The sequence below is a fragment of the Sminthopsis crassicaudata genome, chromosome 3 (genome assembly GCF_048593235.1).
Source record: "Sminthopsis crassicaudata isolate SCR6 chromosome 3, ASM4859323v1, whole genome shotgun sequence".
Lineage (NCBI taxonomy): Eukaryota > Metazoa > Chordata > Mammalia > Dasyuromorphia > Dasyuridae > Sminthopsis > Sminthopsis crassicaudata.
The window spans coordinates 175,257,238-175,274,520 of NC_133619.1; the positions used below are offsets into that span (position 1 = coordinate 175,257,238).

The 17,283-nt window shown below is 35.7% G+C and overlaps 1 protein-coding gene across 3 annotated transcripts in view; it reads right to left on the reverse strand.

The window, feature by feature from the left end:
* SH3RF3 (SH3 domain containing ring finger 3) overlaps window positions 1-17,283 on the reverse strand; it is a 564,609-nt gene that overhangs the window by 13,618 nt on the left and 533,708 nt on the right. For all 3 annotated transcript variants that reach the window (XM_074299631.1, XM_074299630.1, XM_074299632.1), the window contains one exon: window positions 5,064-5,404. In XM_074299631.1, coding sequence (XP_074155732.1) covers window positions 5,064-5,404 — 341 coding nt within the window. The remainder of the gene's footprint in view (window positions 1-5,063; window positions 5,405-17,283) is intronic.

A 17,283-nucleotide genomic window follows, 5' to 3' on the forward strand; every position in this document is an offset into this window, starting at 1 on the left:
GTCTCTTCAGGAATGCCAGGAAGAACAAGTAGTCCCTGCGATTGCTCTGTTTAGGGCAGGACAAATGTGAACAGATGGCTGCTGGGAGGTAAGAAACAGCCCAGGCTACAATGGAGAAAACATGAGATGGTTCTTTCTTCCCTTGCTCTCTCCCTCCTTTTGCACATGCTGACACTCTCTGGACATTTCTACTGGTATACGAAGCTGTGTTTGGGTTGTATGTGTGTTATACTACCATGCCATAGAGAAGCAGCTAGAGAGAAGAAAAGAATGTACAAATTCTTGTTTCTATTATATTTGCTTCAACTCTTTTTTCCACTTACTCTCCCTACACCCTCATTCTTAAGGGAAAAAAATGCAAAAGATGAGATTTTTCAGCAACCAAGCAGCTCAGTTCTGGCTTTTGCCTCAGCTGCCAGATGTGACACAAACAAGCAGTTTCCAAAATGTAATTTGTTAGAAAAAAAAAGTAATTTGGTGCTTCTGAGCAATTCAGTGATTTAATGAGCACAGATGGATGTGGGAAGAATTTAGAAGAGACAAGTGTTTAACATTTCAGTTCAGATTATTCTAAGGCCATGCACTAATCTTTCTGTTGCATGAAGGTAATTAATATTCCCCATTATGGGCATGAAGAGCCACAAGATCAGTTAAGGATTGCAGCTACCCTAGTGCAATGCAAGTAAATCATAAATCAATTAGAGAATCTGTCCTGCTGTGTTTAATTAAGGTTATCTCAATTACAGCTTGCTTTCAAACTTAAGACCTCAAAAATCAAAATGGTGAAAATCAAAATAAATTCTTATCACAGCATATTATAATTAGTTTTATTTGTATCATGGTGACCATCTGATCCTTTCTGCAATAATACGAGTTCAAAATGGAGACATCTGGGATGATGGGTTTGAGTGGCTTTGGGTTTACCCAGTGCCAGGGGATGGGCACTTCATTCCCTTGATTGTAATTGTATGGCTAGTGAGGACATTTCCTAATTCCTCATTCTTACAGAAAGGCAGTAGATTTGAAAACTTAGGAGAGCCTGTACATGACAGAGGAAGCTTCAATGAAGGTGAAACAACAAATAGACACGTAAGTGAATGCTATAAATGATGCACTGACCTCTGAGTAAGGAAGCAAGTGGTATTTCATTTGAGACATTGATAGAAGCCCTCCACTCCTTACATCCCCCTCCCCAGAGTATATATGTATAGATAGTACACACACAGCTGCTAGTCTTAATTTTCCCTTTTCAGTCATGTTTTCCAACTCTTTAACCGTAAAAAAAGTTTAGCAGGTGCTCATTCAACATTTGTCAAATGGTTGAAAGAGACAGTTGACAAATAGGGTCAGATTAATGTTTTGAATTATTTTGAGATTCCATGAAAGGGATCCTTAGAGAAATCTAAGGCAGAGTAATCAAAGTGGAATGAAACCTGAATTCACTCAGGAAGAACTGGGCTTGAATACTTAGATTCCTTCTTTATCAAATGGTAACTACTAATGATTCCTGTAGAACCAATCTTTTAAGGTTGGTGTGTAGAACAACAAGGTAGGTCACATGCTTTGTGACCCATAAAACCAGCTATTGTTATTATTAGTAGAAATCAAACCCCTTATTTTGCAGATGAGTAAACTAAGACTCAGGAAGAGAGTCTTTTTAAGTCTTGTAGGAACAGGTCCAATCATTGTTCAGTGTTCTTTCTACCATCAAGCAAGATAGGCAAATTCCCTGAATCCCAGGTCAGAGCTAACCACTCCCCTCTTTTCTAACAGGAAAACAGTAACCTCATGGGTTAATGGGGTAAATGCTCCACTATCCTCTGATATGACTCCATCCTGGGGATCAAACAGTCCCTGGGCCTCAAATTCCTTTATTTGGAAAAGAAGAAGAAATTGGACTAAATGAACTAGGAGATTCCTTCTAATTCTCTAATTCTCTTCATAATTCTATTCATAATTGTGTTGTGTCATTTTTCAGTTGTGATCCCCATTTGGGGATTTTTTGGAAAAGGTATTGGAGTGGTTTGCCATTTCCTTCTTCAGCTCATTTTACAGATGAGGAAACTGAGACAAACAGGGTTAAGTGACTTCCCCAGGGTCACATAACTAAGGATCTGAAATCATATGTGAATTCAGAAAGATGAGGCTTCCTGACCCCTGCCTTGTACTCTAGCCACTGCACCAGGTAAATAACTTTTTCTTTAATATTAAAGTACTACTAACCTCCAGCAAGCACCAGGATGATTTTTACAGATTTTAGATTTCTTTAGGAAAGAAGATATTTAGTTTTTGTCTTTGTATACCTAATGCTTAGAAAAGCGGCTACATAATTCCAAAATGTTTGTTTAGTGATAAGTCTTCAGAGAGGGAGATTTGGTGTCTGGCTTTTCTAGAAGTATTGTAGTCTCAGACCTTCCCATGTTTTTAATGATGAGATTTTTACAGAGTATCTGAGGGATGAAGAGAATTAAATCCTGTATCAATGGTTTTTGTGGCCTTTTGGGCTTTTTTTTTTTAAAGCATTTGAAGCTCAACAAGTAGCAGAGTAAAATCCAATTAATGGAAATACACAGTAAGAGTTCATGGAATTTTCTGGATATTCAGACTGTTTTGAGGATAAAATGAACTTATTTTCTGCAGACAAAGTCCTCATATTAATTACTTTTATAGGAGGACTTTGTAGGCAGAAAATTAATAATAAGGAGTAAGAAAAAATTGGTTTAGGGCTGAAGAGATCCTTAGGGATTATTTAGTATTAGGTCTATAACAAAATCACATATGGAAAAGTGGAAGGATTGGGACTGTTCAACTTGGAGGGGAGAAGATTTAGGGAGACATGACAGTGATCTGCAAAAACTGGGAGAACTGTCATGGAGAAGACTGGATAGGCAGCTCCATTTTTTTTAGAAAATTTTTCCTTGTAATGCTGGAATCTGCTCTTGCTGATTTTGATAGCTAGGTGGTACAGTAATTAGAGCTGTAAAATTGAATTCAGAAAGACTTGAGTTCAAATCCAATCCCAGACCTTTATGACTTCGGGCAAGTCACTTAATAACTTTTTGATTCAGTTTCTTCTTTGTAAAATGAGAATAATAATAGCACCTAGCTCACTGGGTTGTAAACCAAATGAAATAATATCTGTAAAATGTTTTTACAAACTTTAAAGTATTCTATAAATTCTATTATCATCATCATTATTATTAATCCTGGGTCTTTCATTTCTCATTCACTGAACCTTTTTCTACTTCCTACACAGAACAACATCAGAAAAGTCTATTCCTACATGGGTGAAAAGGCTCTAGACTTAGATGATTTCTCTTCTGCCTCTAAGATTTCAAGTCTTCAATGTCCTCTTTTACAGTCAGTCAAAAAACATTAAGTACTTACTACATGACAGACTGTATTAAACATAGCCTTGCCCACAAGGAGGTCATGTTTTACAGACGAAGCATAGATATTGTTAGGCAGATTCCCCTGTGCTTCAACTTTCACAATGAAAAACTTTCCAAAATGCATCAGTCATGCTTATTTTATTATTTATTTATTTTTGCTGAGACAATTGGGGTTAAGTGACTTGACTAGGGTCACGCATCTAGTATTGACTGTCTGAGATCAAATTTGAACTCAGGTCCTTCTGACTTCAGGGCTAGTGCTCTATCCACTGAACCACCTAGCTTTCCTTATTATTATTATTATTATTAAAAATAAAGGCCCCAGTTTCCTGTTTTGACAAAAAAGTAAACACAAAAAATCAGTCCTTTGATGGCTGGAGATCTAGTGGCCTGAATTCTGAATATCAATTTTAAATATCAGTGATAGCTATACAAGGTAGAGGGAGATCTTCTACATACATCCTGTGCTCAGAAAGTATTCCAGAAAGTTTTGTCTGTGATTTTAAAAAAACACTCTCCCCCAACCTAAATACTTCATTAATTTTGTTGCAATTTGCTTCTCTCTTCTGAAAAAAGATGAGGAGGATAATTAATTAATCAACTAATTAATTCTTCTAGTGAATTCCATTCTGGCTGTCACATATTTTTACTGTAACTACCTATGTCAAGCTTATGTTTATGACATATTTGTAAATTGGAGAGACAATATAGTTCTTTTTAAAAGATCTAAAAAGGGCTCCAGACAAGCCTGCATTTAGGTGGCATCTTCTGTAATATTTTATAAATTGGATGAATTTCTATAGTCTACAACTCTTCTCCTTCTTACTTCTTGAAGGCATGAAGTGCAAATAGGCGCCTCCTTTTTTGTATGGAAGTTTCTTTTTTTTTTTTAATATAATTTTTTTCTACCTAATCGAGTAAAAGGTGGCCCTTTCTGAAGTTTCTCCTTGGTGGCCCAGAGTTTCAACTTTATCTAACATAGCAAATTAAAGATATCTATCTGACTGGACCTTAAACAGGACACCCAGATCTTTTATCTCTATCTCCTGAACCAAGGATTTAGTAAATTTGTAAAGTCTTAGTTGGTCTTTTCAGGGGAAAGTTGACATTTGACAAGGTAGATTTAAATTGCAACAAAAGAAGTTTCTGTGAGATACACAGAACTTTCCAACAATGAAAACTGGGAAAGGCTTTCTGACAAAAGCTATGGAATCTCCTTAGGAGATATATAAGAATATGAGAAATTACATAACTAGGAAAATCAAAGCAGAGTCTATGCACACGCTAATTGCTTTATGGAGAAAATAACCTCTAATTTTGTCACAGAATGTTTGGTACTTCCCAAGATACTGGGGAGATTCAGGAAAAAAGAGTCTCAATCTGCATCTGATGGAGGTAGACATTCCAGTTCCACCAATATGGGTCTAAACTGGAAGGAGCCTTACATGTCATATAACAAAATCCCTTTGTTTTAAACACAGGAAGCTGAGATTCAGAGAGGCTAAATAGAGATTATATAGTAGGAGAACAAGAATTTGAATTCATGTCTCATTTAGTGTTCTTTCCATTGGACCACGGTGCCTTTCCATGTTAAGATTGAACAACCCTTCTCCAAAGGTTTGTCACAAAGAACAGGGAAGGACACAATGTCTGTTTCCCTTAAGTCATTACCTTTCTCGGGGCAATGGCTTGGGTTCTGGACGGATGGCTGCCATAGAAGGAGGAGGCTGTCTAACTGGAGATGATATGGAGAAGTTCAGATCCAAAGACCCAGTCTTCCGGTGCAGTGGTTCCATCCCCATAGCCCCTTGCATCTCACTCTCAATTGGGCAGGAGCCAGCCCTTCCATGGCTAGACAGCAATGACACTTCAGGTCCCATAGCACCCTGGAGAGCTCCCTCAGCAGCTGCTGCCTGGGGGTCATGAGTCGGGGACACAGATGGGGGTGAGCGGGACTTCTTTTTGGTAGATGCTCCTGCTAGAAGTTTCAACAGTCCGCTTTTCTTCTCTTTCTGGAAAAAACCACATACAAAATAGAAACCAAATGTGTTAATTCTTTCGAATTCCTATGTGGTTAGCATGAGAAGGTCAGCCTAATTTTATTTGAAACACAAAAACCAGAGTTATTAAGTTAGAAGAAGAAAACAAGCTGTTTCAAACTTGTTTTCCTTTCTATTTCTGAAGATAAAACATGGCCAACACATTTGAGGAAATTGTTCAAAAGGGATGTTCTCTTCTGGACTGTCTAATGAATGGATGCTTCTCCTTATTATATTTCAATAGGTCAAAGATACTTTTCTTGTGGGATTTCATTGGTGTGGAAATTCCTTTCATTGACACAGATTGGAGCCATCTACAATATAACTTAATATGTGACTTGGTTGCTCGAGGCTCAAAGAGCTTAAGCGATTTGTCTACAGTCAGTGTCAGAGATGAAATTTGTACTCAGGTTTTGGACCCAGTGACTCTATCACTCTATTCAATGCTGTTATACCTCTTAAATGGTTTCTTTCTTTTATGTGAAAATTCAACGTCTATCACTCATGAAAATAATGAAAACCCAAAGTCCAGTAGAAAGAATTACTAATCTCACATTCTTGCAATGACTTTTATTTCCCATCTCTACCCTCCAGTTTATAAACTATAAAAGGAGACATGAATAAAAATACACATTTTTAGTAATATGCAATATACTCTTTATTAATACTTCAAAAGGCTTATAGAAGGTCATTCAATAAATGTTAGCTGACTTCTCTTCATCCAGTTTTTGCAAGTCAGCTTTGAAGTTTAAATGGCAACATATTAAGCAGTTTTAGTAATCTCCTCAAGATTATATTTACCCAAACTATAACAGAATTCACAGGGCTATGTCTATTACCCATTTTTATTCCAGGAAGCCTATAGCTTGAACTCCAACTGCCTTAGAATTCATAAAGATTGATCGCATAGCACTTGTAACCCTTCTATTCCTTTGGTTTTGAACTTTGATCAAGATATTTCTCTTTATTTCTTAATTTTATTTTATGAGGTTCCTTGACTTTTATAAGTTTTGTATCCCACTGCACTGTTAGTATTTCTGATTCCCTATTTAGACTTTTTAAACTGTCTCTTTATTAGCGTATGTTATATTCAAACATTATTTAGAGTCTGTACTAAGAACTTCAGGGACATGGGGTTGAGCAAAATTGGCTAATTATCTTATTATAGGCTCCCTGGGAAAAGTTCCCAGCAATTCCTAAAGTCCCATATATCTTCCATCTACAGGCATCATTTAAAAAAAAACATCGACCATAATTTTACTTATATTCTTTTTTCTGTACAAAGTGTCCTATATGAGACATGAAATTCTGTAGTCATATGCATTCACTGAGAAATTAATTTATCTGGAAAGTCAAGATCAATTTTGAGCAAAAATACTGGAATCTGCTCCAGCTCATCTGCAATGTTTCATGGTCCTGCTGAGTCTGCTTCCAGGGTTTCCCCTTGGGTCTCCCCCTCATGGACAGAGATAAAAAATGGGCATATTAATCCCTCTTGTTCTAACAACAAAAAGAAGGTTGAGTACTTGGAAACAATCAATTTTTGGCTTACTTTGCTGCTGAGGAAATACTCTAGTTGAACCACTACACTCCCAGCCTTCGACCCCTCTACTCCCCTAACACACACACACACACAGAGTCATTTTAAGGGAAAGAGATATGAAGGACTATCACAACATTCTGGCCAATATTGCAAATTAACAAAGACTGTGAAATAACTGGAAAATTTATCTAACCTTAAAATTATGAGGCCCTCCTTTAGCATCCTCCCACTAGGAAGCTCCAACAATTCTCCAAGTACATGAAACATTCCCATTCCATAAAGTCCCACCCGTCTGTCCCAAATGAGAACATCTGTGTTTGTCAAATACATATTCAGAGACTGTTCACCTTCAGGTCATTTACATGATACAATAACTACTCCAGAGAATGCCTTCTCTGATTAAATTCATGGTTTCTTGGGGCTCCTTTATTTACAATATACTGCATTGACAATCATTTTATTTGCATCATACAGTCACTCTCTTGAAAAAATACAATTGGACTTAGCAGTCAATAGGCCTTGAATTGTTTTACAATTGAGATGATAGATTTTCATTAATCCTTTACCAAGCTCAAGTAACCCATGAAGTTTAAGCATGTGGACTGTGGCTATGGTATTGAATAAATCCATCAGCAAGTTTTGAAAATGAATCACCTAGATTCAGGCCAGTTCCAATGGTCTTGTGATAGAGAGAGTCATCAGCACCCAGAAAGAGGATTGTGGGGCTTGAATGTGGATCACAACATAGTATTTTCACCTTTTTTGTTGTTATTTTCTTGCAGTTTTTTTTTCTCAATTTTTTTCCTTTTTGATCTGATTTTTCTTGTGCAGCATAATAATTGTGGAAATATGTAAAAAAGAATTGCACATGTATAACATATATTGGATAACTTGCTGTCTAGGGGAGGAGGTGAGAAGAAAGGGAGAACAAATTGGAACACGAGGTTTTGAAAGGGTGAATGTTGAAAACTATCTAGACATATCTTTTGAAAATAAAAAAGCTTTTTTTTTTTTGAAAAAGAAAGAAAACCAATCACCTATTCTAGGCATTCTGCTAGGTCTTGAGATACAAAAGAAAAAATGAAACAATTTCTGTTCTCAAGAAATACATTATAATTGATGAGATAACACGTAAGCATGTCTGCTACCTACTTAATATAAAATTAACAAATCTCTCTCTCTCTATTTTTTTTTCCTCTGGGAGAGAGGGTACAAGTAGTTGCAGAGATTAAAAAAGGCTTCTTGCAGAAGTAAGGCTTGCACTGGATCTTGAAGGAAGTATAGTATTCTGTGAAGTAGAGGTAAGAAGGGATGGTGATTTCAGGTATGTGGGATGGCCAGTGAAATGGTATGAAGAGAGAATGCTGTATATGAAGAACATAGAACAGGGCATTTTGGCTGTGATACAAGAGAATAGACCCATGCTAGACTATGGATGGGAAGCACATGGCTTCATTAATACTATACTTTAAATAAACCAGGCTAATTTGTCACAGATTCTTGCTTATCTCTGTATTAATAAGGATAAGTGTCCCAAAGTACACATTCTATTACTTAAACTGGACTTCAGATGACTTGAGAGTGAACCCTGACACTTCTGAATCTTTGATATCCTATAAAGGTGAGCAGTTCAGCACACACTTTATACTTAATGCATATGGTTTTGTTAAATGGGTTGGGTCAACCCCCTCTGGTGAACTTCTGGGGAAAAATGGGCAAAAGCTACTACCCAGGATGATCACAGATGTTTTTTTTTTTTAAATTTTTATTTTTAGTTCCAAATTCTCTTTCTTTCTCCATCCCTTCCCTTACCCACTGAGAAAGCAAGAAATACTATATCCATTATACATATGAAGTCACGTAAAACATATGTCTATATTAACCATCATAGATGCACAGATGGATGAAACCACAGAATTGAGGGTCCATTTGAGTTTATGGGTAAATATTGCTTGTCTACTGGGAATCCAAAACAAAAATTCTGCATGACAGTAGAAATCTAGAGAGAATAAAAACCTCTTAGGATATCTAGTTCCACTCTTTAATTTTATAGAAGTGAATGAAAGTGATTTGAAGAGGGCAAGTGACTTTTCAGAGAATTTGAACTCAATGTATTCTGACTACAAAGTTAATTTCTAAGGTAGCATATTTAAGAAATTTCCATATCTACTTGATATCTGGTCTATCTGTGTGTTTGGAGTAAACTGGGGAGGACAGAAGTGGATTTTAGTTCTCTTAGTTAGATGGCAAGAGCCCTGAAAACCATATCATTCAGAGATTTGGGGTGTTTATTAGGGAAAAGATATTACATGAGAAGGACATTATATTTGTTTAGAATGTATACTCCTTTAGAGAGATGGTTTTATTTTTGTCTTTATTATCTCCTCAGTGTCTAGCACATAGTCTGGCACACAGATATGTAATAAATGATTGTTGAATAACTGATTATTCTATTTGCTCTCACAGGACCAAATCAGGAGTGATGAGAGAAAGTGGTTCCAAAGAGAGATGTTTATATATGATATGATTGTGGTAGGGGAGAGGAGAAAGCAGAATGGGGGGGTAGATCACGAACCAACAGTTCTCTCTGGAAGCAGTGAGTTTCTCATCACTGGAAGTCTTAATGCAGAGAATGGATTACCACTTAGGGGAGGAATAGGTTTGTATGGTAGATCCCTGTTAAACTTTAATTCATACTGGGCGACTTCTGAGATTTTGGAGTATCTTTGATTTTGATTACAGATTGTGTTTTATCTCTGACTCTTAAAATCCTAGCTGTTATTAGAGCCCAGATTAACTGTTTCATGAAGCCTTTTCTGATCCTCCTAAGCAAGGGTGATCTTTTCTTTCAACTCTATACATGACCTCTTATGCCCATTTTAGGTTCTCCTTTATATTTTGCATTACATTTATTTATGTAAGTTTCTTTTCTCCTTAGTTATAAGTTTATTAAGAGCAGAGACTCCATATCATTCACCTTTGTGTATCACAGTTGTATTGTGGGTCATGGCCCCATATAGAGTTGAATAACAATGTGAGGGTTGCAAAAATTTTAGCAACAGTAAAAGGTCCAATATTCCACCAAGATTTAATTCTCTATGCAAAAATAAACAAGCACATCCAATTCATTAGTGTGCAAATTTGCTTTCACCTTAAATAAATGGTACAATTATATATATATGCCAAAGAAATGTTTTAAAATAAATTTCTTTATGATTTATTATCAGTAAACGTTTGGTTTGCATACCTATTTCATATACCTGTATGTATGCAACTTGGGATTGCATAAAAATTTCTCAAATGAAAAGGGGTTATGAATGGAAAAAGTTTAAGAAGGACTGATTTAGCCCAATCTCACTTGGAACTAAAGTTTCAGGAGGAATTTCCTCAATTGGGAGTTTCCTAGGGCAATGAAATCACAGGTTCAATCTCTATCCCTTATTCCTACATTGCCACACTAAGTAAATATCTGTTGAATGAACTGTTTAGCCTATAATTCAATGGAAGGCATGAGCAAAGTTAGGAACACTTGAGAAATGATAATATACAACACTCTAGAATTTCAGCCACTGTTACCATAGTATACCATGTAGGCGTAATGAGTAGCTGCAAGTGGTATAATTTCTAGGGCATCTGGAAGACTTTTCTCTTTTCCCACCCCCTAAAACTTTCACTCACAAGCCTTTCTTTCATTATTTCCTAGAATTCTAGCATTAGAGATTCATTTCTCAGAGTCACTGTATATTAAAATATAAATATTTCCTAAAGGGGGTAACACATGGTGATGCTCTCAAATCATTAATGTTTTGGTACAGAATAGTTCATCAGAACATAACTAAGAATTGGGAGAGAGATTTTGATAGTAGAGGAACAGAATACTTCAAAAGAATAAAATGTGGGACACCTGGTTAGAAAAAACAATTTTTTTTTGAAAAATCGAGGAGTTTGTCTGGATTTCTCATTTGTGATCAAAACAGGCTTTGATTTTAAACTTCATAGGAGCAATCACTCAACCAAGGAGTATTTATCACCTGCTTGCTATGTTTCTAACATTGTGCCAGAGTTACAAATTGAATGAAGTAATTCCTACTCATAATAAGTGACAAGGTGGATAGAGGGCTGGGCTTGGCATTAGGAAGGCTTGAGTTCAGGTCTAACTTCAGATATTTACTGACCTTGTCATTTAACCTCTGTCAGCCTCAGTTTCCCCTATTGTAAAATGGGGTTAATAATAATACCTACCTCTAAGATTGTTGAGAAAATAAAATATTTGTAACATACTTGGATTAGTTCCTAGCACATAGGCATTTAATAAATGCTTGTTTTCTTCCTTTTTTGCCAGTTCTAGAGCTATAAACCTGATTCAGCAAAAAAATGAATCACTTTTAGGCCGCCAGAGGGCCCTTGTCTCTTCCTTTAAGAACACTTTCCCAAGTTGTCAAAGGCTTGGCAGTTACCTTATCCATTGTCCCAACCCACTCACTCTCAACCAAATGCCGGGGGGTTCTCACTGCTCTAGGTTCTCCGTGGGATGTACATGAAGTAAGGGGAAACAAGGTTGATTCAGGTCTCCTGAGAGTGTGGTCAGCAGATGTAATCAAATTAAGAGCAAGACATCCACAATGCAAATGGAAGATCTAAGAGAATGAATTTACAACAGATTATGTTGGCTAGTAGGATGTAATGATGTTGCTAGTGGTATATTGCTTTCTAAGGAGTAAGTGAAGGCTTAATAGAGTTGATGAATGTGAAATAATGCCAAACCAAAACTAAGTCAGTTAAAGTGATCGTAAAACGAGCAAGAAATTGTCCAAAAAGAGAATTATGAAATTGAGTATCATAAATCTAAAACAATTTAATAGGAATTTCATTTAAAAACCCAATCCCAAGTAAAAATATGAATGGCAAAAATGTATTTAAAATGCCAGGCAAGTGGAATATCTGAGTAGAAATATGGATCACATGAATCTTTGCCAAATATCTAGTAAATTCAATCTAGAGATAGTTGGAATTCCTAGTGGGCCTTTCTCTTAATGCTTGGATTGAGTTTTAAAACAAATTCATAAGGCTCTCTTGGACTTTACTTAGAGACTCAGGGTAGTTGAAGGGAAACCCTAAGTTTTGGGGGGCTGAACGGAAATATTTTCTTTCCTAGTGAGTGACAAATGGAATTCATTCTGTTTCTCTGGGGCCTTCTTCCAGATGACTACTTATTTCTGGTATGCACCGATATGTTTCAATTATTCTGATAGAATTGAAAGATCCTAGAGGCAGGGATTCTTTCATTTCTTGTCTTTGTCTTCCCAGCTGCTAGCCAGCACCTGGTAATGCAGGTCCTTATTAAAGGCTTGTAGATTGGTTGACTGACTGACAAATTCACTTCTGGCAGCTTGGAACCGCTATTTCAGCAAACTTCTGCAAGTTTTGTAGATCTTGGGATACATTTAACCAGAAGAGGAATGGTTTAATGAAGAAAAGCTGGTCATTTCACATGAGCTATGTTTTGTATATATTTTTATAGTTCTCATCACCATTAAACTTGTTTATATGAATCCTCTGGCCATATATCCATTTAAATAGCATTTTAAAATACTTTATATATACTATCTCATTTGATTCTCATACAAATTTTATGAGGGTAAACATGATAAGTATCACCCCCTTTCACAGATGAGGAAATTGAGTCAGTCAGTCAACTGTCAACAAATATCTAATTAGAACCTACTACTTGCCAGGGACTGGCAATACAAAGAAAAGCAAAAGATAGTCTCTATTCCCAAGAAGATCAGAGTTTAATGGAAAGATAAAATGAAAACAACTATATACAAACAAAATTATCTATCTATCTATCCATCTATCTATATCTAACTATCCATCAATCCATCATCTATCCATCACTTGTTTTTCTTTTTCTTCTTTCTTCCTTCCTTTTTTCTCTTCCTTCCTTCCTTCCTTTTTCTTCCTTCCTTCTTCTTCCTTCCTTCCTTCCTTCCTTCCTTCCTTCCTTCCTTCCTTCCTTCCTTCCTTCCTTCCTTCCTTCCTTCCTTCCTTCCTTCCTTCCTTCCTTCCTTCCTTCCTTCCTTCCTTCCTTCCTTCCTTCCTTCCTTCTTTCTTTCTTCCTTCCTTCCTTCCTTTCTTTCTTTCTTTCTTTCTTTCTTTCTTTCTTTCTTTCTTTCTTTCTTTCTTTCTTTCTTTCTTTCTTTCTTTCTTTCTTTCTTTCTTTCTTTCTTTCTTTCTTTCTTTCTTTCTTTCTTTCTTTCTTTCTTTCTTTCTTTCTTTCTTTCTTTCTTTCTCTCTCTCTTTTAATTATTTCCTATTTATCCTGTATATAGATTGCTTTGTATATACTTGTTTGCATGTTGTCTCCCTTGTTAGACTGTAAACTGCTTGAGGACAGGGTTTATTTTTTTGCCTCTTCTGTATTTCTCTGCTCAGCAGAGTGCCTGGCACACAGTATGGGATTAATAAATGTTTATTGATTGATTGATTACATCTTGATTTAGAGGTGCCTATACCAGAGGTTAATGAGAAGGAGGAGGAGGAAATATCAGTCTAAACAACATAGTTATTGCCTAGAAACTTCAGGAAAATGGTTGAAGAAACTTTAAAATTTAGTTAAAATGAGGTTAGGTAATTATGTGAATACTTTAATTCCTTGTGCTACCTATGGTTCTCTAAATAAGTTGGTGGGATTTTGCTGAAGAAGGAAAAATGCCTCATGCTTCCTCATTGTTGCTTCTTGCTACAGATAGTGAGAGTTTGCTTTTGTGTTTGGCTTTTTCTGCACTATGAAATGCCACCCTTTGAATCCTGGGGTTTTCTGGGGCGTGTTGAATCAGTCAGCAGGAACCCTACATTAATGAGTCCTTGGATTTGACCTCAATATGGGCCAGTTAGCTTTCCCTTACTCTCCAGTTACTATCTCAAATCATAAGCCCAGTTAGTTCTCTTTTTTTTTAAGTCTTTGGAAAGAAGGTAGACCAGCTGAGAGTGTACAGAATAGCACAGATTAATTACTGTTAAAGACCAAAGAACCAAGAAGCATTTATTACGTATTCCCAGAACTGTACTGGACATTTTGGGGGACTAAAAAAAAAAGACATGCTACCTGGTGTCAAGGAACTCATCTGTTTAGAGAGACAAATGTATATATAAATTAGAGGGATACTTAATAAAACATACATTAAAATACTCTCTAAAGCCATCAATGTTCTAATTGTCAAATTCAGAAATATACATTTTTATCCTAATGTTGAATTGAAAATTCTTTTCATCTTCTTGGAATTCTAAGAAATTGTGAGTCTGACATTTTATTTAGAATCAAATCTATTGTGTTCATTTCTTATCTTTTCTTTCTTCAGGATGCAATTTGGGCACCATATTTTATACAAATTCCCAAACCCCTCAAAAGCTAGTGTCCTTTCTCCTGAAATTGAATTTCTCTGTATTTATTCTCTTCATATTTATTCTGTATGTACAGAATAAATTCCCTGCATTCCCTCTCAATGGCCCTTCTTTCTGACCCCATCAAAACCTTAGCTCTCCCAGGTCTGATATTTGGCCTCCAGTCACTGCTCGTTCCCCTCCCTCAACAATTTCTAGGATTCACTTGATTTAATTATCACTTCATTGGACTCTCAGCAACTTGAGGGCAGGTGGTTTTCTTGCTTATATTTGTATCCCTGTTGCTTAGCTGCACAGTGTCTGGAATATAAGAGTCCTTATTAAATATTTTAATTTTCTCTCCTTTCTCTGTCTTTGTTTCTGTCTTTATCTGTCTGTCTTTCTCTTCACTCTCTCTGTTTCTCTCTCCCTGCTCCTCTTTTTGTAGCTTCCCATGTTAGAATATAAGAATCTTGTGAGTACACAATTTGTCCTTGTATTCACTTTGTTGACATGAAACACTTTGTTAAACTTAAAATGCTATAGAAATGCTAGCTATTATTACAGTATTTATGTCTCTAGTTTCTAGCACAAAGCCTGGCACATAATAGAGGCTCTGTTGGTTGATGGATATTATAAGCTCAAAAAAGCTGTAATATCCATCAAAAAACAGATCCTCTATTTTGAGAGGAGGGACTCTGTTTTTACTTAAGTTTTTATCTCCCTCAATTCCTAGCCCTCCCTAAGAGCTTTTGTTTATATGTGTGTGTATATATATATACACACATATATATTATATATATATATTTAATATATATATTTTTACCATATTAGAAATTAAAATAGGAATGGTTTAGGAGATGAAAAAGAAGATGGGATTAAAGATAATTTTAAATTTCAAACCCTAGAGTTTGGAGTTCTCAGTGTGTCCATACTCTTATATTTATATGGAAAGGCCATATTAGGAAAATTTTTTCCCAACTTTTATCAAAAGTTAGGTATATAAAGAGAGAATTTTTGTCAGTTACTTTTTTAGTCATATATGACTCTTCATGATCCTATTTGGAATTTTCTTGGCAAAGACAGTGAGTGATTTGTAATTTTTTCTCTAGCTCATTTTACAGATGAGAAAACTGAGGCAAACAGGTCTAAGTGACTTGCCCAGGTTACACTGCTAATAAGTGTCTGAGGTCACATTTGAATTCAAGCCTTCCTGACTCTGGGCCAGGTGCTCTATTCACTATACCATCTAATTGTTCCTCAGTTCAATAGGAGACACAAAATATATACAGAAAAGATAATTCAAAATAAAATGCTCCACATGCAAGTCAGTTTTCTTATCTATAAAAATGGGATCTATAAAAAACCAACAGGAATTCAGAGGATGAAGAAAACACTTCTTGCTGCAGGAGGGCTAATAGACAAGCAGGTCTCTGCTTTACCTTTAATGGAGAGGAAGCTACTGGATTTCCTGAGAGAGATAAGGAGTGAAGAGATTCCAGATGTTTAGAAATTTGTGAAATAAGGCTGGAACATTATATTGGGACCACGTTTGTGGTGAGGTGAATTGCTGAGTGAGTTTATCCTTTACCACCATCACTCAATTCATATCTACCACCCAATTTAAATTATGGTGGCTGTTGTCTGCCAATCTCTAGGACCCTCTCCTTTTTTCCTCAGTGAGTTCAGTGCCTTTTTTAGAATCCTTCTCTCCTTTCCAACTCCTGTCCTCATTTTAAGGTACTTCAATGTAATGAATGATACTCCCTTAAACACCCAAATTTCATAATAATTTTTCAACTTACTTTATAATATAACATAATACATACATAATATATATTAACAATGTATTAATATTATTTAAAATTAATTATTATATATAATATGTATTATTAATATATTATATTAATTATTAATATTGATATTAATAATAATATAATAAATAAAATTTATATTATCTATTCCTTTACCCCCTTTCAAACTCAAAGATGGTCATATCCTTGATTCTGCCATTATACACAATTATGCCACATTCATGTTCATGAACTCTGAAATTTCCCTATGTGATTATAATTTTTTTAAATTCACCTTTCTCCCTGCCTTTCAAACTCAACCATTTAGTCACTCGATCCCTCAGTTCTTTCTCAGATTGTCACTCCTGTACTAGTACCTCTATCTTGATCCTTTAGAAAACTATTTCAATTTTATATTGTCTTCTCTTGAATTCTTTGTGCCATTATCATGATCTTGCTCTGCCAAGCTTCAGTCTTGGATCACTCCCACCATCTGCTGTTTTTTTTCTCCTTTGCATAAACTACTGAACAAAAGCTGAAAGTGTAAAACTATTATGACTGGGTCCACTACAAATTTTTTACAAAACCTTAAACAGGCCCTCAATGCTGCAAGGTAATCCTTTTGTATGTCCATAATTAATTCACTCAGCACAGCAACTCTTTCAAATGTTTTCATTGCTCTCAAACACTCCACAGTTTCCCTTCTATCCCTCTGCCTGCCACATAGCAGGCTTTTAAGTGTTTATTGACTGACTGAGGACCTCTAAACAAGGGGATGATGTCATCACAGCTGAGCACTGAGGATGTTAATTTAGTAGTATTTGAGGATGGATGGGCTAAATTGAGTAATCTACTTGCTTCCATTACCAGGGATAAAAATGATCGAATAGCTTAGTTCTTATACCATAAACCAAGAAAGCATTGTCATATTAGATTCTGTAGAAAATACCAAGAAACTCAGAACCTGTCCTTTATTGCCTGTACAACTTCAGGCAGATCACTTAATCTTTCTTAATCTTAGTTCTTTTCTTGTAATAATAATAATAATAATAATAATAATATTGTACTTAATATGTGCTAAGTACTTTACATTACTGTCTTCTTTGATCCTTATAATAATCTTATGGGGTAAG